Genomic DNA, 23,237 nt, shown 5'->3' on the forward strand with positions numbered 1-23,237 from the left:
AGGGGTGTTGAAAAGTCAGCGCTAACATCGAGACTCTGCTGCCAGCTCCAAACCCCCACACAGTCACTGAACCCCTATTCTACATCCTTGTTAAGCTGGGGTCTCTGGGGGCAAGAAGGCTAGTGTCTTAAAAACAAAGTGACTGTCATTAGCTAATATATGTCCAGACCAGCCAAATACTGCAAGTCAATTTGTCAATGTCATCTTGTTCAGTAATTACATGTATCACTCCCTTCAACAAACATTTTCCAAGCGCCTCCTCTTTGCCAGATATTATGCCAGCTGGAGGGATAAAGCCTGCCCCAAGCAGTTAGTATCTGGTGGGGAGTCAAAAAAGGGTATTAAGAAGTTACAAGGAAACTGCATGCATTGTAAAGGGGAGAAATCACAGAAGACTGAAGGGATTAATTTGGACTGCAGGATCCAGGAAGGGTTTGTGGAAATGCTGGTTGTATTCACTGGGACTTACAGGTCAGGCACAGAGGACTTCAGGAAACTCGAGACAGGAAGATGTGAATTCTGGGCCAGAAAGGGAATGCAGCATTCCAGGGAGAGGAAAGAGAGGTCTGTAAGCATGTGGGCGTTTCTGGCTGGGAAGGCATAAAGTGATGAGTGTGTGTGTGTGTGTGTGTGTGTGGGTGTGTGTTTAGTCGCTCAATCATGTCTGACTCTTTGTGACCCAATGGACTGTAGCCTGCTAGGCTCCTCTGTCCATGGGATTTTCCAGGCAAGAATACTGGAGTGGATTGCCATTTCCTTCTCCAGGGCGTCTTCCCGACCCACCCACGGATTGAATTCACATCTCCTGCATAGCAGGAGGATTTTTACCCACTGAGCCAAGACAAAGTGATGACAGCATGGATTACTGAAAAGGGGGCAGCAGTGAGCAACAGAAAGCAAAGATGAAATAAGTTGCAGCCCCTTGGGCCTGATTCCACAACAATGGAGGCTGAACCATAGGGTGCTGGGAAGTACAGAAAGACCGGTCAAAGATATCAATACAGAGATGGACAGTAATTATTTTTGCCCTCAAGCTGCAGGTTTCCATCACAAATTGGGTAGTTGTAACCTGGGAAATGTATTCCTTTAAGAAATATTTAAACATTTGAAAAACATCAGTGAACCTAATTGAGTTGAATTCAAATAATGTAATGTTCAGCTCTCTTAGCAAGCTTTACAGAATCACAAGTGGAAACTGCCAATTAAGGACTTCATTTGTCCCCAGAACTTGTTACTTCTTGGACTATCACTCATAGGATTTGTATGAAGTATACTATATGTACAAAGTTATTAATTATGTTATCTGCAAAATGAGTTCTCCTGGTGTCAGACTGAGCAGGAACACACACTTAACACAGAGCCACAGCTGAAAGCTGACATGCTGATTAGATCACGACCAATTTTTCCCCGAGTACTCTGTTCCAGCCTTGGAAATGCTCACCCTAACCTTCAACTCCGTGTGTAAGCATTTCCTGTTCTTGTTTTTGATTTGACATATGAGCATTCCTTCAAACAGTAATGTCTCTGTGATGACTTAAGTTTTAATTCTCATAGGATAATTTCAATGATTTCCCCCATTTTCCTAATTTCTCTACTGATTTTTCTCATGATTCAGAGTTAAGAAAAAACCCATAAATTTCCCAAGAAATATACTATCAGGAAACCCAAGAATCACAAGGTTTTCAATGAGGAAAGTCTATCTTATTCACTGTATAGCCCTGCATTGATTGACTAGATTCCAGTCACTCAAATATTTATTGAAAAATTAAGTAAATAAATTAATTTGTTCATCTCTATTTAAGGTGGAAATAATTTTTCCTTCACTGAAATTCTAGTTTTATTAGAACATATTGCTTTGTCTTGTATGTTTTTATGTGTACGCTCTTTGGCTTTCTAGAGGCTTATGAACAAACTGTGGGTAGGGAACCCCACTGCCCATTCACATATCCCCTTGGCACCTGGCACAGGACCTGTACTAAACAAGTACTCATTAACAATTTGTTGATTATATAATTAAGAAAACAAATCGTTAATCATATCAACATGCTTAAACTAAACCTTCCTCCCCCCCAATTCAAACCCACTATCCTTCCTGTCATAATTGATGGTCCCATATTTATTCTTGTTTAACAGAGAGGGTATATATTCTACTAATGTAGAATATACATTATTCTTTCACCACACTATGGTCTGTTTTTCTTTTTTTTAATCATTTATCACTGTTTTCATAACACACATTTCTTTTTTACTATTCCTCTGTCCTCCTTTTTAGAAACCTAAACTAATATCTATAATTAAATAATGGTCTCTAGATTTTACTTTCCAGTATAGTGTATTATGTAGGTCTAATTTCTTTACTTTCTTATGCCTCCCCTATCTTCTTGTAAATGCAAATAGTTTAAAATTTTTCCCTAAATAAATGTCCATCTCTCAGGCTGCTTTGTCCCCATAATTGTGTTACCATGGATTTTTTTTTTCCCCGATTAGTATGAAAGTTGGTTGAAACTCTTTCTTAAAGGTCATTTTGCTAACAGAATTTTCCCTTTTTCTTAGATTTCAACCTAACTCTATCAGTTCATGATCACACTGAATTTTATGCTCTCCTTTTCTGCAAGCACCGAATCAGGACTGGTCTTATTCTACTCATTTGTTCTTTCCTACACAAATTTTCCCCAACACCCTCTAAGCATGAATTTTCAAATCTATCTAAGAAACTGTCAGAAACATAATGAAGTCGATGGGCTTAGATTAAAACATTGCCATTGACCCAGTGTCATATGTTCTATATGGCGAGGAGTAGTGGTCCTTGATTATTTCTCTTCATCCAACAATAATATTGAAAATTTATGCATTACTCTTATCTTTTAAAATTCATATCTAAAGTTTTTCATCATAATTTTAAATACTTCAAAGGATTTAACTTCCTGTGCATTTTAGAAATTGATATTTTAAAATAGGCCATAATATTACTGTTTTGAATGTACCAAATGAACCTGAAACATACCACAGCAGTTTGAAGCTCATCATCTTCCATTTACACAAATATGAACAGGCTCTTTAAATGAGAGACATTTCACGTGCCCTTTCCCCTTGAAATCATGTTCCCATTTTATTTCCACCTCAGCATTTTTTTCTTAATATGCTATGCAATTACATTTTAAAATGTTCTATTTATCATCTCACTCTATAATAAAAATATATGTATAATCAGATTAATTTTTTAAAGTTCCTGTGATCAAAAGCACCTAAATTTTCTGAATTTTCAAAATTGTTGAATTTTCAATTTTGTATTATTATTCCAATTAGTATTATTTTCAATTGCTAAATACGTATGTTAGAAAAAAATGATAAAAATTATTAAATAAAGAATAGTCCTCAATGATATAGGTGTAGGCTTTTTTAATAAATTCATTTATCTATGACTAAATATTACTTTTTGTTAGAATAAGGAAGCATGAGGCATCAATTCTATTTGTAGCTTTTGTATTTGAACGCAGTTCACATAAATGAGGACAGAAGTAACCATGTTACAGCAGTGACAGTTCTTTGAACACCCAAGTTATCTGCAAAATCATAGCGATCTATCATCTTGCATAATGTTTAATGATCTATCAGCTCCAGGTTCTCCTTTAACCTGGTTGAAAGCAAATAAATGAAGTGTACCAATCATTAAAGTTACCCGTCATTGGATTCATTTGCTTTCATAGTTTCTCAAAACTAAGGAAAAAAGGCTTGACTGAGACTTTGCAAAGGCTTATTATGTATACTTTATAGCCCTCCACTTACAGGCACCTTGTTCAGTCCAAAATACTCAGAAAGGACTGGGAAAATTACACTTAACAACGTAATTGTTTATAAAAATAATTTTCTTCCTTATCACTCTAAATATACTTGTGTCAAAACCTTGGGCTTACAGATTTTGAATTTTGTTTGTGGCAAATGTCCATCATATGGCCTAACCAGTCCTCATCATCAAACCAATTGGCCAAATCAGACGTCTTGCTTCAGATCAAATGAAAGTATTATGCATCCCCATGATAAACATCTTGCAGGCCACCTTACCCGACTTCTAATACAGTGCTGCCTTCTACACAGAAACATGTATAGACGGAAAAGGACATAAACCTACTTTGGGTTTATGATGCCTTAATTAGAGGAGACGTGGCTGACACCAATATATCAAATTGTTTCACTGTATGGTGCCATTTGTACCCCTGGGGCATAGTAAGATTCTGATGTATGCAAGACATTCCTTATTAAAAGGCAACTGAAAAGGGAAGAGGGAGAGGAGAATCAACTTGACACTTTTCCCCCAGGTTCTCAGGTCTGGATGTAAACTGTAGGATGTGAACTGTAGGAAAATGCCTGGATGCAATCTGTGACTCTTGAGACAATTCTTATAAAACTGTGGTAGGCATGGACTGCTTAGAAAGTCTTCATCCACCCTCAGCAATACATAAAATAAACCAGCTGTGGTTACTGAGATGTGAAGCCAGGCTAGATGACACCATCTTGGTGCATGATTAAGCCCATATTTTAAACAGGACTCCAGATCTATACTTTCTAAACCCATTTCTCATCATCCTCCAAATAACTACAGTTCATACTAAATAACTTGGAAAACTATTGGTAAGTCTTGAATGTGTGTTTAATTTGAAGAATGTCAGTTCAACTTTTTATGGTCTTCCCCCAGCTGTTGGGCTTCCTAGTGGCTCAGTGGTAAAGAATCCACCTGCCAAGCAGGAGACATGGGTTTGATCCCTGGGTCAGGAAAGTCTCCTAGAGAAGGAAATGGCAACCCACTCCAGTATTCTTGCCTGGGAAATCCCATGGACAAGGAGTCTGGTGGGCTACAGTCCATGGGGTCACCAGAAGTCCAATACAACTTAGTGACTAAACAACCCTAGCACTTAAGAGTTCTGTATCGTGAATGTTATAAATATTAAGCAGAGCAAGAATAGGTTAAAAAATCATAGAGCGGGAACAATAACTCAGCATGCTAAGTATTTCAAAATGCCCCTTGCTGTTTAAAACACATTAGGACTTAAATTTTCCACAAATAAAGAACTGTGGTCATTTATGACTACCTGTAATAATGACAGTGGTTATTTAGAAAAGCAGTTAAGTCCTGGAGGTGCATTGGCTATTAGAACATTTAAAAAGAAAAGTTGTCAAGCAGAATGATTTATATATAAACACTTCAGTAGAGCTTTAAATTCACATGGTTTTGAGAGGAGAAAAAGATGACTTTTGTGCTTCATTATTTCATTGAGTCTCAATGACACTCACCGCCTCTGTGTGAACAGGATGCACGGCAAAAAGTAACGCTGTAACAAAAGCAAGTCCACGATTCCTGAAGACAGTTTTGTCACAGGTGTACATCAGCACAAGGGTCACTAGGCAGTGTAAAATGACATTTACTGCGTGGAAATAGAATGGGTCCATGCCAGTCATAAAGATGTTTAGCCTGTGACAACAAATAAAAACCGAATTAGCTACAAACAGAAGGTAAGCACAAGGAAAGCAAAGGGAATCCATCACTTTAAAAGGTAAGTTATTTAATTATTTTAAATGATTCCACTATCAGGTTACTCTGTATATAAGTTTTTTCCTACCTAAAAAATTTTCTATCTGCAGAAATCTTTGTAAATGCAATATGATATTGCTTCAGAAAACTTGGTGGCCTCATTGAAAAGGCAGACAGGTGTGGAATGCTTTTCTTCCCTCACTCGCTTTTTTCCCTCACTCCCTGGCTGGTCCAAACACCTCCCAGAACTCTTGCTTCACTAACAGCTGAGTGTTCTTGCTTCTTGCTTCTTCCTAAGCAGCTGAGTGTTCACAGGCAAGTCCTCAGTGCTGTAGGTTGGAGCCATGGTCACCAGCGATGAGAAAGAGACCGAGAAACTGGCACCTATGGTCAAGGGTGGGATAAACCAAGTACGACTGTGTTCTCTCACCCACAGTGCCACCAGGAAGCAAATTTCCAGATTATGTACAAGGAATCATTGTTAATTACCACCCCACAAAGCATCTCCAGGGCATCTACCCACCATTACCAGTTGTAGCTGAAATTATTAATATAAGGGTGAGAATGAGCATAGCATTTCAGAATTTGTATTAAATGTTCTCTAACATCAATTCCTATAGAATCTCAGAATCTGAATTCCAGGATTACAACAAAAAGAAAATAAAAAGAGAACCACAATGAAAAGAGAAATTTGTTGTTCAAAATTTTAAACACTCACAGAGAGACTTCTGAACGTAGCCTTTAAGTTAAGAATAGGACATAATGTCCTCAAATAAGTCTGTGGGGTTATAGAAAAAAATGTAACTGCATAGGGAATGGCTCTCTTGGGAGAACACACACACCCTAAGTGGTACTGTCTATAGTCATGTAGACTCCAGTCCATTTTACCAAAACAGTAATTCCATATCTTTATCCTCATGCTCTTGATCTGCTTCTCTTACACAGCTACCTCCGCTTTGCCAAAAACAGCTGAGAATCTAAAAGTCAACTTTAGCAATGGCATACGCATATTCTAAATACTTGAGTTGATTCAGCTTTAATTTACAGAATTTTAAACATCTCAAGCTTTATTTGGACACACGAATCTAAATGTCATAGTCACTAATCAACTCAATTTTCATTTCCACTGAAGTAATCATGGTCCCAACTAAGCCTTAAAAAAATGAATTGCTGGCCAACTCCAGGGGCTCAGTGCAAAATTCAAGACAGCTGTGCTGCAGACCTATGCATCTGCTCACACTCCAAGGTGCTGAAGATAGGAACCTGGTGTGAAATACCTCCTTCAGAGGGAAAGAAGAAAGGGCCGTGAACAAGGGGACTGGTGTGTTCGGCTAAAGAAGGGAGAACAGCATCCCTGCCATTCCAGGACAAGAGGACCTACACACGCTGAGAGAGCTGCTGGGAATCAGAAAGCACAGGACGGGGCTTCCCTGCTGGCTCAGTAGTAAAGAACCCACCTGCCAATGCAGGCGACATGAGTTTGATCCCCCATCCGAGAAGATCCCAAATGCTGCAAAGCACTTAAGCTGGTGCACCACAGCTACTGAACCTGTGCTCTGGAGCCCGAGAGCCTCAACTCCTGAGCCCACTGACTGAAGCCCGTGATCCCTAAAGTCCAGGCTTCCCAGCAAGAGAAGCCACCACAATGAGAAGCGTCTGCACCAAAATTAGAAAGTAGCCTGCTTAGCAATCGGAGAAGGCAATGGCATCCCACTCCAGTGCTCTTGCCTGGAAAATCCCATAGACAGAGGAGCCTGGTAAGCTGCAGTCCATGGGATCATGAAGAGTCGGACATGACTGAGCGACTTCACTTTCACTTTTCGCTTTCATGCATTGGAGAAGGAAATGGCAACCCACTCCAGTGTTCTTGCCTGGAGATGGAGCCTGGTGGGCTGCCATCTATGGGGTCACACAGAGTCGGACACGACTGAAGCGACTTAGCAGCAGCAGCAGCAGCAGCTGCTTAGCAATGAAGACTCAGTACAGCCAAAACTAAATAAATAAATAAGATTTTAAAAAAGAAAGAAAGAAAGCACAGGATGGAGGAGCTGTGAGAAGGATGAGACTGAGTCCCTGTCCTCGGGGAAGGTGGGGGTGGTCCCGACAGCCCACTCCCCTGACGTTAATTTTATATTGTTTCCACTTCACCAGGCTGAGTTTTCGAGACCAGCTAAGCCATTCATTTAAAATTCATTCACATTCATCTCAGTGAGAGAAAACAGGCAATCTCATATGTGATAGGTCTCTAGGTTGTCAATATATATAAAAGACTTTACAAATTGCACACCCTTTGCCCCAAAATTCCACTTCTAGAAATTTTCTGTAAGGAAAAAACAGAAAAGTATTCAAATATATATATATATATATCACATCATACATATGTGATACTGTGATGCAATAAGAATATGTATTTTGATCTTCATCCCAACTCCTGGTTAGAGACCCTAAAACCTTTGTAATTTCCTAAGCGATAAAGGTGCTAGAAATATCTTTTGTTTTAATATTTGGTCTCTGCCCCCAAGTTCCTGGCACCACTCTCCTAAATTCCTTGCAGTTTCCTAAGTGATAAGAGCACTGGGAGCACCTTTTGTTCTAATACTTGGTGTTTGGCTCTGGTTCCTGACACAGAACTCCTAAATCTCCTAGAATTCCCTAGGAGATAAGAGTGACTTTTGTCTTAACAAGGTGATTCTTACCAGGCTCCTGGGTGGCTTCGGGATGGGAGGTGGTCACGAGAAAGACCACATGTGATTAGAAGCTTGGAACTTTTAGTCCACCCCCATCCTCAGGAAGAGGAGAATTGAGGGAGACTGAGCTAATAATTGATCATGCCTACATGATGACACTTCCAAAAAAGTTCCCAGAACTATGGGTTTTGGAAGCCTTCCAGGTTGGTGAACACGTCAACGTGCCAGCAGAGTGATAGAACCCAACTCCACAGGGACAGAAGCTCCTGTATTCAGGACTCTCCAGGCTCTGCCTGATACATTTCTTCATCTGGCTATTATCTGTACCGTTTATCATGCCCTTCTTTATATAATAGACTGGTTTTCCTGAGTTCTGTGAGCCATTATAGCAAATTATCAAGTCTGAAGGGGGAGGTCATGGGAAACCCCAACTTGTAGCCAAAAAGTAAAAGTGTTAGTCTCTCGGTCGTGTCCAACTCTTTGAGACCCCCAGAGACTGTAGCCTGCCAGGTTCCTCTGTCCATGGAATTCTCCAGGCCAAGAATACTGGAGCTGGTAGCCATTCCCTTCTCTAGGGGATCTTCCTGATGCAGGGGTCAAACTGGGTCTTCTGCATCACAGAGAGATTCTTTACCATCTGAGTCACCAGGGAAGACCCAACTTGTGGCCAAGTCAGACATAAATGTGAGTAACCTGAGGACCAGTACTTGTGATTGCCATCTGAAGTAGGGACACTCTTGCAGAACTGAGCCCTTAGCCTGGGGGATCTGATGTTAACTCCAGGTAGACAGTGTCCAAATTGAATTGAACTCCAGGACACCCAGCAAGTGTGAGAGAATTGTTTGGTGTAGGAGTAAACCCACATATCTGGTGTTAGAAATCTTGTGAGTATAAGCAGAGGAAGAAAGAGGAATTTTCCTGTTAATGTACAAAGATTGTGTTAATTATAAAAATGGCAACACAGAGATGGCAAAACATCTAATAAACCTCTATGTATTTATCTATTCCCTGGAGGAGGAAATGGCAACACACTCCAGTATTCTTGCCTGGAAATCCCATGGACAGAGAGGAGCCTGGTGGGCTACAGTCCACAGGGTCACAAAGAGTCAGAAACAACTGAGTGACTGAGCACATTCCCACCGATGATATACTTTAAATCATAACCCTGGATTACAAATAATAGCAGGTTTTTTTTTTTTTTAAGACAAAGGACTTGCTATTTTTCCAATTTATTTGTTATTCAACCATTTAACAAGTAAAAGCATCATTAAAGATGATGTTATTACTATGTTATGACATGTTTATGAGATACTTAACATACACTCCTTTCCCCTTCCAAAATGATATAAAATAGTAGGTATGACTCATCCATGTATCTATATGTATCATATCTAAAAATGTGCAGATGTTATCCATATAGATTATTTCTGGAAATTGATTATAAGGGAGTATTTGGTGTTGCAAATGAATTCAATTAGATCCAAAAATATAAAAATAAGTTGCTGAATGTGGAACCACTGTACAGATAAGGTAACAGTGTGAAAGCCCCTCACCTGGTACCTTAATCTAAGTTTTGAGAAGTCACCAAAAATCTAGTTATGAGAATTTCCCAAATTATCTAAAAAGATGGAGCTTGAACTCTCTAAATGATAGCTAAGTAAGTTTAAGATGAAATGGTAACAAAATTTTTGAGTATATCCTATGTGTGGGGACTGGAAAAAGAATATCTGATTCTGAGTTACTACAGGTTCACAAAAAGGGATTTAACTGATTAACTTCTGGAGAGGGGTGTGATAGACATGTTACATCTTTAAGAATGTCATTAAATAGGACCTCTCAGAATCTCCTGGCATACAAGGCAGAATAAAATAGATATGAGCTAACAGAGAGTGGTGAATACTAAATCAATGTCTCCTTGGCTGGAGACCTCCAGGGTATGTCACAGCATTCTGATAATATCTCTGGTCTGTCCAATATTTTTATCAAAGGCTTAAATGAATCCGTAGTGTATGCTAACCAAGCCTGCACGTGGCCTGTATCAGGGAAGGAGAGAAACTGTACTGAAGACTGAGCTTCACAAAGAGCTTAAATGATGAAAATTGACATCTAATTCTAACAATTAGACAGAATATGGCTAACAGTAAAGACCCACTTTTAGACACAAAACAGAACAAAATCCTTGCAATCCAGATTAAAACTCTACATGTGGTATTGTCCAAGGGTTGTTAAGTCTACCCCAAAGTCAGAGTTACTGTGTCCTAGCTATCAAACAGACCAAAGCACCAACACCGATAGTCAGGGAACTGCCTAAGTCAGTATTTTTCATTTCAATGCACTCTAACAGATATTTACTGAACACCTGCTAGTTGCTGGGTACAATGTAGGGCCCAGAAGAACAAACAGAAGACATGGCACCTGCCACCAAGGAGTTAATAGCATAGTAGGAGAAAGAGAGAAAGTACTTCATAGTGAGAGAATTCCAGCAGCAGGAGAACCTACCAGGTACTGAGATAAGGCAGATAGAGGCGTTCTCCCTGTGGATGGGAGAGGGAAGGGGGTGATATCCAACACAGGGCAGCAGCCCCTCAGGGTGTTACTTAAATGCTGGAGCACCTTCACAGGACAGCTTCAGGATGCTGGGGGAGGGAGTCTCAAACTGATGTCTCAGGGAAGTAGGTTTGAGGAACGGGTAATGCTTAGCCTGCAGAAAGATGACAGACAGGTATGAAACCAGTTTTTCAGGGGAAAGGCTCTTTGGCATATTTACAGCTTTATTCCCAGTGTCTATCCCTGGTATGTGCTATCACACAATAAAACAGGTGATTTCATATAAAAATTCCAACTTTTCTTCAAATCTTAAAAGACGTGGCAACTCTGGGCCTCCATGGCTGCGTGGAAATACCTGGGTGCCAATTTAGGTGGTTCAAGTACTCATAATTTGCCATGGGGTCTTCCAACTACTGGGGGGCAGACTTCAGCTCAAAGAAAAATGTAATATCTAAAACTAAAATCAGTGGTGGGATAAGCAGGAATGTTCACACAGAAGCCTGACAACAGCTTACCTTAAATACCATCTACAGAGAACAATCTCAGGTTTCATGTCACCATGAATGTACTTCCATTACAGCATATAATCAGTTTTTAAAAACTCATTTACTATATCCCTCAAGTGTTATGAGAATTTTTCCTTCATTGTTAGAAATTAACATTTTTGTCATGGTATCCATCTCAGTTGGAGCACAGTAGGTTCTAAATAAAGGTTTATGAATGAACAAATAAACTGACGTTAAGCTGGAGGTTGGAAAAAAAAAACATCTTTTCCTTTCTTCTCAACTAATCTCTAAGTTTACTTGATTTAACTTTCATTTCTAATTTAAAACTAGGCCAAGCAGTAGGAAATATAACTTTTTTCCTAAAAAAATCTTAATAGTCATGTCTGCCTGGCTGAAAGCCTTCCAGACTTTGGCAGATAAAACGCAAACAGCCCGTTCTCCGTCTGAACTCCTCTGCCTCCTTGTAAAACCGCCCAGAAAAGGGAGGGGGCACATGCAGCACACAGCAATCGGAGGGCACCAGTCCCCAGGAAAGACCACAGGGTCACACAGTGTGGCTCCGAGTAGTCACAGGAGGGGTGAGGAGGGGAGAAAAAGACTCATTGTTTTTGCCCCCAGTAATGCACACTCTTCTGCTTCTGTTAGGTCCATACCATTTCTGTCCTTTATTGAGCCCATCTTTGCATGATATGTTCCCTTGATATCTCTAATTTTCTTGAAGAGATCTCTAGTCTTTCCCATTCTATTGCTTTCCTCTCTTTCTTTGCACTGATCACTGAGGAAGGCTTTCTTATCTCTCCTTGCTATTCTTTGGAACTCTGCATTCAAATGGGTATATCTTTCCTTTTCTCCTTTGCCTTTCCCTTCTCTTCTTTTCACAGCTATTTGTAAGGCCTCCTCAGACAGCCATTTTGCTTTTTTGCATTTCTTTTTCTTGGGGATGGTCTTGATCCCTGTTTCTTATACAATGTCACGAACCTCCGTCCATAGTTCATCAGGCACTCTATCTATCAGATCTAGTCCCTTAAATCTGTTTATCACTTCCATTGTATAATCATAAGGGATTTGGTTGAAGTCATACCTGAATGATCAAAGAAAGGCAATGCCAAAGAATGCTCGAACTACCACACAATTGCACTCATCTCACAAGCTAGTAAAATAATGCTCAAAATTCTCCAAGCCAGGCTTCAGCAATACATGAACCCTGAACTTCCAGATGTTCAAGCTGGTTTTAGAAAAGGCAGAGGAACCAGAGATCAAATTGCCAATATCCAATGGATCATCGAAAAAGCAAGAAATTTCCAGAAAAACATCTATTTCTGCTTTATTGACTATGCCAAAGCCTTTGACTGTGTGGATCACAAGAAACTGTGGAAAATCTTGAAAGAAATGGGAATACCAGACCACCTGACCTGCCTCTTGAGAAACCTGTATGCAGGTCAGGAAGCAACAGTTAGAACTGGACATGGAACAGCAGACTGGTTCCAAATAGGAAAAGGAATATGTCAAGGCTGTATATTGTCACCCTGTTTATTTAACTTAGATGCAGAATACATCATCACAAATGCTGGGCTGGATGAAGCACAAGCTGGAACCAAGACTGCCGGGAGAAATATCAATAACCTCAGATATGCAGATGACAGCACCCTTATGGTAGAAAGTGAAAAAGAACTAAAGAGCCTCTTGATGAAATTTAAAGAGGTGAGTGAAAAAGTTGGCTTAAAGCTCAACATTCAGAAAATGAAGATCATGGCATCTGGTCCCATCACTTCATGTCAAATAGACAGGGGAACAGTGGAAACAGTGGCTTTATTTTTGGGGTTCCAAAATCACTGCAGATGGTGATTGCACCCATGAAATTAGAAGGCGCTTACTCCTTGGAAGGAAAGTTATGACCAACCTAGACAGCATATTAGAAAGCAGAGACATTACTGTGTCAACAAAGTTCCTTCTAATCAAGGCTATGGTTTTTCTAGTACTCATGTATGGATATGAGAGTTGGACTATAAAGAAAGCTGAGCACCAAAGAATTGATGTTTTTGAACTGTGGTGTTGGAGAAGACTCTTGAGAGTCCCTTGGACCGAAAGGAGATCCAACCAGTACATCCTAAAGGAGATCAGTCCTGGGTGTTCACTGGAGGGACTGATGTTGAAGCTGAAACTCCAATACTTCGGCCACCTGATGCAAAGACCTGACTCGTTGGAAAAGACCCTGATGCTGGGAAAGATTGAGGGCAGGAGGAGAGGGGGACGACAGAGGATGAGATGGTTGGATCGCATCACCGACTCAATGGACACAAGTTTGAGTAAACTCCGGGAGTTGGTGATGGACACGGAGGCCTGGCATGCTGCGGTTCATGGGGTTGCAGAGTCAGACACGACTGAGCGACTGAACTGAACTGAATCCACACTTTCACAGACTGCTGCTGCTGCTGCTAAGTCACTTCAGTCGTGTCCGACTCTATGTGACCCCAGAGACGGCAGCCCACCAGGCTCCCCCATCCCTGGGATTCTCCAGGCAAGAACACTGGAATGGGTTGCCATTTCCTTCTCCAATGCATGAAAGTGAAAAGAGAAAGTGAAGTCACTCAGTCGTGTCCAACTCTTCATGATCCCAGGACTGCAGCCTACCAGGCTTCTCCATCCATGGGATTTTCCAGGCAAAGCCCATCACTTTCCAGATAAAGCCCATCACTTTAATTTCCCTCTTGAAAAACACCTATGTAAACGAAGAAAATAAAAGCAAGTATATCTCTGGAAGAGACTTCTGCTTGAGAATATACTAGGGTCCATCCCCAAGGGGACCCCAACTCTATTTCAGTCAAAGAGCCATACCTTAGTGAACTGGCAGGGGTATGGAAACTGTGTGAGGTCTTGGCTCTCCATTGTGGTGACTCAAGTCTAGTTTGGGGCCCTGAACCTGGAATTTTCCTGGTTATATAAATAGGTCAAGTAAGATTTAAGAGGGCTGCCTGTCCGCTTCACGTCACCATTCCTGTGGGTCACAACATTCCAGTTTTCACCACATCCTCGTGCCTGCCATGTCAATGCTCTCACCTAGACTTTGGCCGCTAAGCTCTGCCACCCGGCCTCTGGAACTCCAGGGTCCCATCAACCCCACTGGAGTCAGAAAGCCCGCCGCAGTGGCAGCATCTCCCACATCACACTTGGCCAACAGCAAAGAAATGCCACAGAGCTTCCCAACCTTGCAGGCACTCTCCTATTTATGTATTTCTCAATGCCTCAGTGCAGAGAGAAGCATTTGGCCCTCTCAGGGGATGCAGGATAGGGGGTACAAGAAAGGTGTGTGTAGACGATGTGATGAATGGACCTCAATGTTCCCACCTCAACGAGCTTCTGGATTCCTTTCTCTGTTATGCCAGGCAGATTTTGGCATTTCAACCTCATTAAACATAGGCCCCACTGAGTCGCAGGGCTTCCCGGGATTCTCAATCACCAGTGTGCTGGTTACAATTGCTGATTCCCTGATCCCATCCCAAAATATTCTAAGCTAGCAGATCTGAGACAGGGCCCAGAGATCTGCCCTAAGCAACCCAATAATTCAAGACAGGTGATACTCAGAACTGTAATGCTCAGATCTCAAAGCTTAAGGGAAAGCTGCACATGGTTGCTATGTTTACCAGAAAAAAAATCCAGGTTTCTCAGCAATAACATAACATACATTCTTCTCCAGTAAAAACCATAAACGGGGGAAAGAAAAAACTAAATGTACCCCTCATCTTCTGTTTTTGGTGTCTCAAGTGATGGCTTCTCCCACACTTCCCTGGTGACTTTCCACAGCCCAGTACTAATTCTCCTGTCTTCCTCTCTCACCACTCATTTTTCTTCTTCTCATCTCCTGCCTTCATTACAGCTCTCAAATGCTTCTAAGTGCTTCCCATAGTCTTCTTAGATCATTCAGCCAATAAACAACAACATCTGGATCTTCTCATTTTTCCTCTAAGGCCTGTCCCTTAGGCCCTTCATCATTTTGGTTGCTTTTCTTCTGCATTCCCTCCAGTACCAGGAATAAATCAACAAATCAGCATCACTTCATGTCTCTAAAGAACCAAAGGATGTGATTCACAGGCACCGGTGCAAACAAGAGTGCGGAGATGAGACAGTGCCCTGAGGCAAAGGCACAATATACACCCTCCACCCCGCCTCCCACCCCAGCTCTGAAGAAGCTGTAGGGAAGGACCAGGCTGCATGGAGCGGGTCAGGAGGAGGCCACAGTCACTGTTTGAGCAAAGAAAGGGTGGGGAAACAGGGCAGGAAGATCAGAGGCCATAGAAGGAAGCAAGTCCCAGAAAATGGGAGTCCACAAAGAATAAAAATTAACACATCAACACCAAACATAATATAATTATATCTGACCTGTCAATTTTAAGGAAATGGGTTTCTTTCTTTTCAAGGTATGTATGTTTGGTGGAGTTCCTGGATGCAATGCCATTCAGACACCAACTACCTGACACAGCCCTGCCCAAGACTCCCTCACGTCAGACACCAGACCACCTGCACCTCTGACCTCCCAGCCACAAATTCAGGGGTTCCCATGCCGCCCTTAGATTAAACAATTTGTAAGAATGACTCATAGAATTCAGGAAAGCATAATACTTTTTTTTTTTAATTGATGTCTTTATTTTTAATTAGAGTATAACTGCTTTACAATATAGTATTGGTTTCTGCAATGTAACAACAAGAATATATGTATGTCCCCTCCGTCTTAAACCTCCCTCCTACCTCCCACTCCAAGCATGATACTCTTTTACGATTACAGTTTTAATATAAAAGATATGAACCAAAACTGATAGAAAAAAAATAAAGACCCATGGGGCCCAAGTCTGAAAGGGTCCTAAGCACGAGCCCTCTGTGTCTTCAGGACACATCAGCCCCTCAGCACACTGATGTAGAACTGCCAACCAGGAAATCACAACCAAACTTAACCAGGGTTTCAGTGGGGAAGCTAACTGATTCCAGCACTGGCCACTCCAGCACCCCTTTCCCTTCCCAGAGGTTGGAGGGTAGGGCCTTCCTAGATACTGTAACTGCAGAATCAGCTCAAACTGGCCCCATGCTGTTTCTAACAAGACACCAAGGTGTTTTTCAGAGACAACAGAATAAAACCACAAGTCATGCAGCTGAGGCATGCTCTTAGGAGAAAATTGTGACTTCAGATAATGCCCAGAACCAAAGTTTCTCTGCTCTCAACCCTACCCTCCAACCCCCAATAGGGAACTAAAAGACAGGAACATGACTGCAACCTGAACACCTTTCAGAAGTGAACGATCCATTGTTCAGGAAGATCCGGTATGACACCCCTTCATCACACCTTAGCCAAGTAACAAAGGCCAAGTAACAAAGTTCTCCAATCCAAACCACCCAACAGGGCTTCTGCACACCGACCCTCCTCCACTAACCCTAAAAGCTTGAACCCTGCTTGCTGTCTCCTTGCTGCTTGACCTCACAATAACGTCCTTTTCTCAATAGCCAGTGCCACAGCACCATTACCAGCCAGCCTGGCTTAGAAACAAAAATCATCTGGCTCCAAGTCCCAACTCTTGAATCATAAGACTAGTCTTTCCAGCAGGACCACCTGCATTCTAAGGCTATCTGGAGGCCCACCGTGAATCAACTCCTCCTTAGCGTAAACTCAGGTGTGGTCCCAGGGAGTCCCCATGAACAACAAAATCACTCCTATCACTCTGGAAACTCGAATAGTTTAGAAGCTCCTTCCCAGAAATCTGGGGAAAGGCCAGACAAATTCTTGCACAGCTGCAGGGAAGAGGAAGTCTCTCCCACTTAACCATAGCACCCTTGAGAAAGTATTTTCAGGTCCTTATACCCCATGTGGGCTTCTCAGGTGGCCCTGGTGGTAAAGAACCCACCTGCCAATGCATGAGACATGAGACTTAGGTTCGATCCCTGGGTTGGAAAGATCCCCTGGAGGAGGTGAGGGCATGGCATTTCCCTCCAGTATTCTTGCCTGGAGAATCCCATGGACAGAGGAGCCTGGCGAGCTACCATAATCTGTGGAGTCGCAGAGTTAGACACGACTAAAGTGACTTAGTGCACACACACACACACGCATACTCCATTTAATCCAACCAGAAATGATATTTCATTGTCTAACTCATTAACTGGAAAAAAAAATGGCCTTTCATTACAGATAGCAGGACACTGGCATGGAGGAATTTGGGTCTTCATGAGCAGGGTGTGGAGAGAATCCCATGTAATTCTGAGGTTTGCCAGAATTGTGTCCAGTTTACAGCAAGCAACCCCCAACCATAATGCTTCAATCTGCCACAAAAGAAGCTTATGATTTAAAAGTGCAAAAGATCTCATTCTCCCTCTCCACAGAGGGTCACGGTCTTAGCAGATTACAGCAGAGCCATAGGAGCCCTTTCAGGATCAGAGCTGCCCCTTCACCTCCTAGTAAGTAGGACCCACTGCAACTCTCTGCGTGTCCAGCAAATTCCTGGTCTGCTCCCACTTTTGTCTTTGATGGAGGAAGGGAAAAAGATACATAAGCCAAGAAATAAGTCCAGCAGACTTTTCCCTCTACCTTGTAAGGGTGTTGTTGCCATTGTTTAGTCGCTAGGTGATGTCCGACTCTGTGACCCCATGAACTGTAGCCCACCAGGCTCCTCTCTCCTTTAGATTCTTCAGGCAAGAATTCTGGAGTGGGTTGCCATTCCCTCCTCCAGGGATCGTCACAACCCAGGGACATCCTGCATTGGCAGGCAGATTCTTTACTGCTGAGCTACATGGGAAACCCTGTAAAGGTGTAGCCCTACCTAAATCATTAACTGAATATTTACCTACCTAAACATTTACCTGAAGAAGTAGGGCATTCACAAACATGATTTAAACAATTAATTTATCAAGCTCCTATCTACGTTGCATGTCAGGCACTGTTCCAGGTGCTTAAGATAAACCTCATAGAGTTCACACAATAGTGAGGAGACACAAAAAGCAGCAATAAATACATGATGCCAGATAACAGTGAGGGCTACCAAGGCAAAGAGGGTAGGAGAGTCTGAGAGTAAGGATGGCACATGGAGGAGTGCCAGCTATTTCAGATCAGGTGGCCAGGGAAGGCATCTGGGATAAAGTGACATTTGAGCAGAGACTGAAGGTGGTGAGAGAAGAAGCAATGCAAGGACCTGGGGAAAGAGCATTCCAGGAAGAAGAAGCCAAGTGCAAAATCCCTTGGGAGCCAAAAGTTTGGTCTGTACCAGGAATACAGACTCTACCACGTGACACAGAGAGAATGAGGTGGAGACTGAAGACTATAGGTCTGGGCCAGGAGCAGATCAAACAGGAACCATTTCTTATCATTTGGAAAAGGAACAAGGCCATTACTGATGCAAGATTAGCATTCCTTATCCCCCTTTTAAGTGGGGAGATTACATAATCAAAGTTTGAAAAAGCTGAATGTAGCTCCCAAGGATGATAGGAAATACATTTTTTATTAAAACAAAAATGACTGCTTCAGAAGATGTTTTCCAAACCTTCACTGATTTGAAGAACTTACCTATTAAAAACTCTCATGATTCAGAAATATATTCCTCTCATTTCCCATCCCTCCTACACCATCAGACTGTAGTCTAAAGTCTATTTTACATCTAAAGCATATTCTAAAAGACAAGAATCATAACCTTCTTCTCTTGGGGTTTCTAAGATAAACTTCATTTAGAATGAAATTTTCAGAGAACATTTTTTTCATTTTTTTATATAAAAATCTTCATTACTTCCAATCACATTTTTTCTTAGTTACACTACATCCATTACCAAACATCCTAGAAAATCTAGTCAAACATCCTAAACAGTCTTCACTTGTCTTAAGATTATCAGTCTTGTAGCAATAGACTATTTCAAAATGAATGCCCAGAGAGGTCAAATCAAAAGGAACAGAACCAAAAGGTTTTGCGCATAGAGGCTAGAGCTGACTTTCATGGTTGGCATATCATTTGTGCCTTAAAGTTGCAAAGTGCTGCAAAAAAAAAAAAAAAAAACCTCTCAAGATCCAAATATTAAAATGTTGAAAATCCTTACAGCTGCACATATTAAGATATTCTATTTTTTAACTCTGACATTTAAACCACCCACTTTCACTCATATGGTTTATATTACCATCAGAAGCATTCAATAAAATAAAACTTTACAGCAAACTAGTAGAACACTATGATCTAATAGCCTGAGCATGGAAAGAGATCAAGGTCTTTTATTTGCCTTCCTTCTCCTTCTATATCATGGAAAAACCAGTGGTTCTTTCTTGTTGAAAGAAGCTTCTCCTTGCTTTTCGATGTGGAATAGCACAGCCAAGAATTCAGCAGGAGCTGCTTCTCCATGAAAGTTAAAAAGCTAAGCACCTTTTAAATCAATTAGGACCATTTTTCAATGTGGGCATTACAGGGTCTGGTTCTGGGTCAGTTCAGCGTCTACAAAGTGACTTCAAGTGCTTCTCCTGATTCCAGTGTTAAAAACAGGTCATGGCCAGTGAAGGATAAAGAAAGAAAACAAAAAAGATTACTGCTGCAGATTAAGTTTTCACAGATGTTTTGATTCTGCTCTACAACAGTCCAAAAATATTCCTGTGTGCCCTTGGAAATGAGATTATGAAAAGACTGAATAGAAGATTTGACTAGAGACAGAAATTCATTAGAATTCTACATTCACTCCAAGCAACACAAAGAAATGATCATTTGTATCAGTTAAAGTTTGACCAGAGAAGCAGAACCACCAGGAATGATACAGCTAAAGGAATTTGCTACAGAGATTTGACCTTTCATAATCCAGAGAAACTCATTTAATAGCCTATGCAGGGCTGCTGCTACTGTGTCTGTAACAAGTGGAAAGCCAGCAGGTCAGGCATTCCAGAAGCAGGGATGGAACCTGAAGTAGGGGAAAGAAGAAGGGGCTGGAATCCACAAAGAAGAACTAGAATACACTTCTCTCTTGCAACCTCCTAGGCTCCAACTTAAACGATGGGAGTGGCTTGCAAACAGGCCAGCAGTGTCCATACAACTGATCACACATGGGCACCATGATTTCAAGTAGCTACAGGAAATATGGAAAACTCTGGAGGAGCTGCAGAATCAGCTCTGCTGCACAGCAGAGCAGGTTAGTCTGCAAGTCGGGGAGAACCAGCATGAGCTGTGACACACCAAAACCTACACCCAGCTTCTGAGCGAGGACATGGCTGAAACAGAGCAGGGCACTCTGGGACGTTCCCAGGAGAGACCCCCACCTCCAATGTCCTCAGCCTGCCTTCTGTCTGTAGAAAAACTTTAGTTGAAGAATAAATTTAATCAGAGAGATGAGAGAATGTAGAAGCAAAGGAAAGCAGTCAAATAAGACTAAATAGTTTAGCCATTAAACAAGTCAAAGAATTTTAGTTCCTGGGCTTCCCTAGTGGCTCAGAGGGTAAAGCATCTGCCTGCAATGCAGGAGACCCAGGTTCGCTCCCTGGATCAGGAAGATCCCCTGGAGAAGGAAATGGCAACCTGTTCCAGTATTCTTGCCTGGAGAATCCCATGGATGGAGAAGCCTGGTGGGCTACAGTCCATAGGGTTGCAAAGAATCAGATACTACTGAGCGACTTCACTTTCACTTTCACTTTCAAGGGCTATAGATAATACTCTAAGCCATATCCTTTGCAGATACTGAAACCCCTCACCAGGTGGAAGAAGATAACTACATGATGACCAGACTATAGCCATGACATAAACTGCCGTGATTCCAAGAATGGGCCTCAAGGAAATGGGAACAAACCAACTGGGAAATGAAGATCAACTGTACTTCAAACGATCAAAATGAAGCTGGTCAGACATGTGATGACCAATTTCAAGATGACTGACTATCAGAGATGACTGCTATTTCTACAAGTAGCCACCTCCCTCCACCTATACACCCCTGAAATGCCCCTTTAAAAACTCTTGTCCAATAATTGTCAGTGAAGAGTCAGCCTTTGGACATGGGTCCACCCTCTCTTCTAGTTGCTGCCTCCAAGATAAAGCGAACTTTCCTTTCCACCAACCTTGTCTCTCAAGTATTGGCTTTCTACCAATGAGCAGCAGGACTGCATTTTTGGTAACACAGTCATTTCACTTTCACTGTCTAAACCTCGAACAAATTTCTCCTGTCTGCCCCTAACCCAGTACAGCTCAGGAAAGAAACTTCTAAGATGAGGTTCCAGTTAGCTAAATTGATACAGTACAAAGTCACCGCATCTTGGGAAGCTGCCTTCATCTTCCATTGTGCTTGGACCCCCAAACTGGTCAAAGTAGACACTCTAATAATCCACTTCCCCACTTCAACTTCTACCCATTTCTTACATAAGAAAAACTGTGATTAGTATTAATATATTTCTATACAAGCAAGCACCTTTATGATAACAAGCATTACTTTTTTTATAAATAAGTTTATTTAGCATTTACTATAAGGGAATTTCTATCTGTTAGTATGTGTGACATTCATTTATTTATTCAAAGATAACAAACTACATTTAATGAAATAAATCAGTTTGAGATTTGCACTGGGAAAAAACTCATGAAGAAGATGAAGGAAAAACAAACTATAGAGTAGAAGGAAATCCTGACAAAGAATTTATATCTAGAATATATTAAGAAATCGTAAAACTCAACATTAAAAAAAATCTATTTAGAAAAATTGACAAAAATATGAAGAGAAATTTTAACAAAGAGGCTATACAGAAGTCAAATGAACACATGAAAAAATATTTAACACCATCAGTTAGCCATTAGAGCCAATGAAAAACACAATGACATGTCACTACACACCTATCAGAATGGCTAATAAAAAACAATGACAAAAAACTTGTGAGGAAGTAGAGAAGCTGGATAACACATACATTGCTGATGGGATGGGATGGAAAACAGTTTGTCAGTTTCTCAAAAAACTAAACATGTAACTACCACATGACACAGCAATTGTACTCCTGACATTTACCCTAGAGAAATAAAAACTATGTTCACATAAAACCCTGCAAATGAATGTTCGTAGCAACTTTATTTGCAATACCCAAAAACTGGAAACATTATAGCCAACAGCAAAAAGCTGAAAACTTTTCTTCTAAGATTAGGAACAAGGTATAAATGCCCACTCCTGTCATTTCTATTCACATAGAACTGGAAGTCCTAGGTAGAACACTTAGGCAAGGAAAAGAAAATAAAGGGGATCTACATCAGGAAGGAAGAATAAAATTATCTCTGTTTACAGATGACATGATCTCATATATAGACAACCCTAAAGATGCTACCAAAAATCTATCAGAACTAATATAATTCAGTAAAGCTCAGTTCAGATCAGTTCAGGTCAGTCGCTCAGTCATGTCCGACTCTTTGCGACCCCATGAATCACAGCACGCCAGGCCTCCCTGTCCATCACTATCTCCAGGAGTTCACTCAAACTCCCGTCCATCGAGTCAGTGATGCTATCCAGCCATCTCATCCTCTGTCATCCCCTTTTCCTCCTGCCCCCAATCCCTCCCAGCATCAGAGTCTTTTCCAATGAGTCAACTCTTCACATGAGGTGGCCAAAGTACTGGAGTTTCAGCTTTAGCATCATTCCTTCCAAAGAACACCCAGGGCTGATTCCTGTAGAATGGACTGGTTGGATCTCCTTGCAATCCAAGGGACTCTCAAGAGTCTTCTCCAATACCACAGTTCAAAAGCATCAATTCTTCAGCACTCAGCTTTCTTCAGAGTCCAACTCTCACATCCATACACGACCACTGGAAAAACCATAGCCTTGACTAGACGGACCTTTGTTAGCAAAGTAATGTCTCTGCTTTTCAATATGCTATCTAGGTTGGTCATCGGAGAAGGCAGTGGCACCCCACTCCAGTACTCTTGCCTGGAAAATCCCATGGACGGAGGAGCCTGGTAGGCTATAGTCCATGGGGTCGCTAAGAGTCAGACACGACTGAGCAACTTCACTTTCACT

General features: G+C 41.4%; 1 protein-coding gene across 3 annotated transcripts in view; it reads right to left on the reverse strand.

The window, feature by feature from the left end:
- Positions 1 to 23,237, reverse strand: part of TMTC1 (transmembrane O-mannosyltransferase targeting cadherins 1) — a 315,120-nt gene that overhangs the window by 286,145 nt on the left and 5,738 nt on the right. For all 3 annotated transcript variants that reach the window (XM_005894561.2, XM_070371267.1, XM_070371266.1), the window contains exon 2: positions 5,290 to 5,467. In XM_005894561.2, coding sequence (XP_005894623.2) covers positions 5,290 to 5,467 — 178 coding nt within the window. The remainder of the gene's footprint in view (positions 1 to 5,289; positions 5,468 to 23,237) is intronic.

This window comes from Bos mutus, chromosome 5, assembly GCF_027580195.1.
Source record: "Bos mutus isolate GX-2022 chromosome 5, NWIPB_WYAK_1.1, whole genome shotgun sequence".
Taxonomy (NCBI): domain Eukaryota; kingdom Metazoa; phylum Chordata; class Mammalia; order Artiodactyla; family Bovidae; genus Bos; species Bos mutus.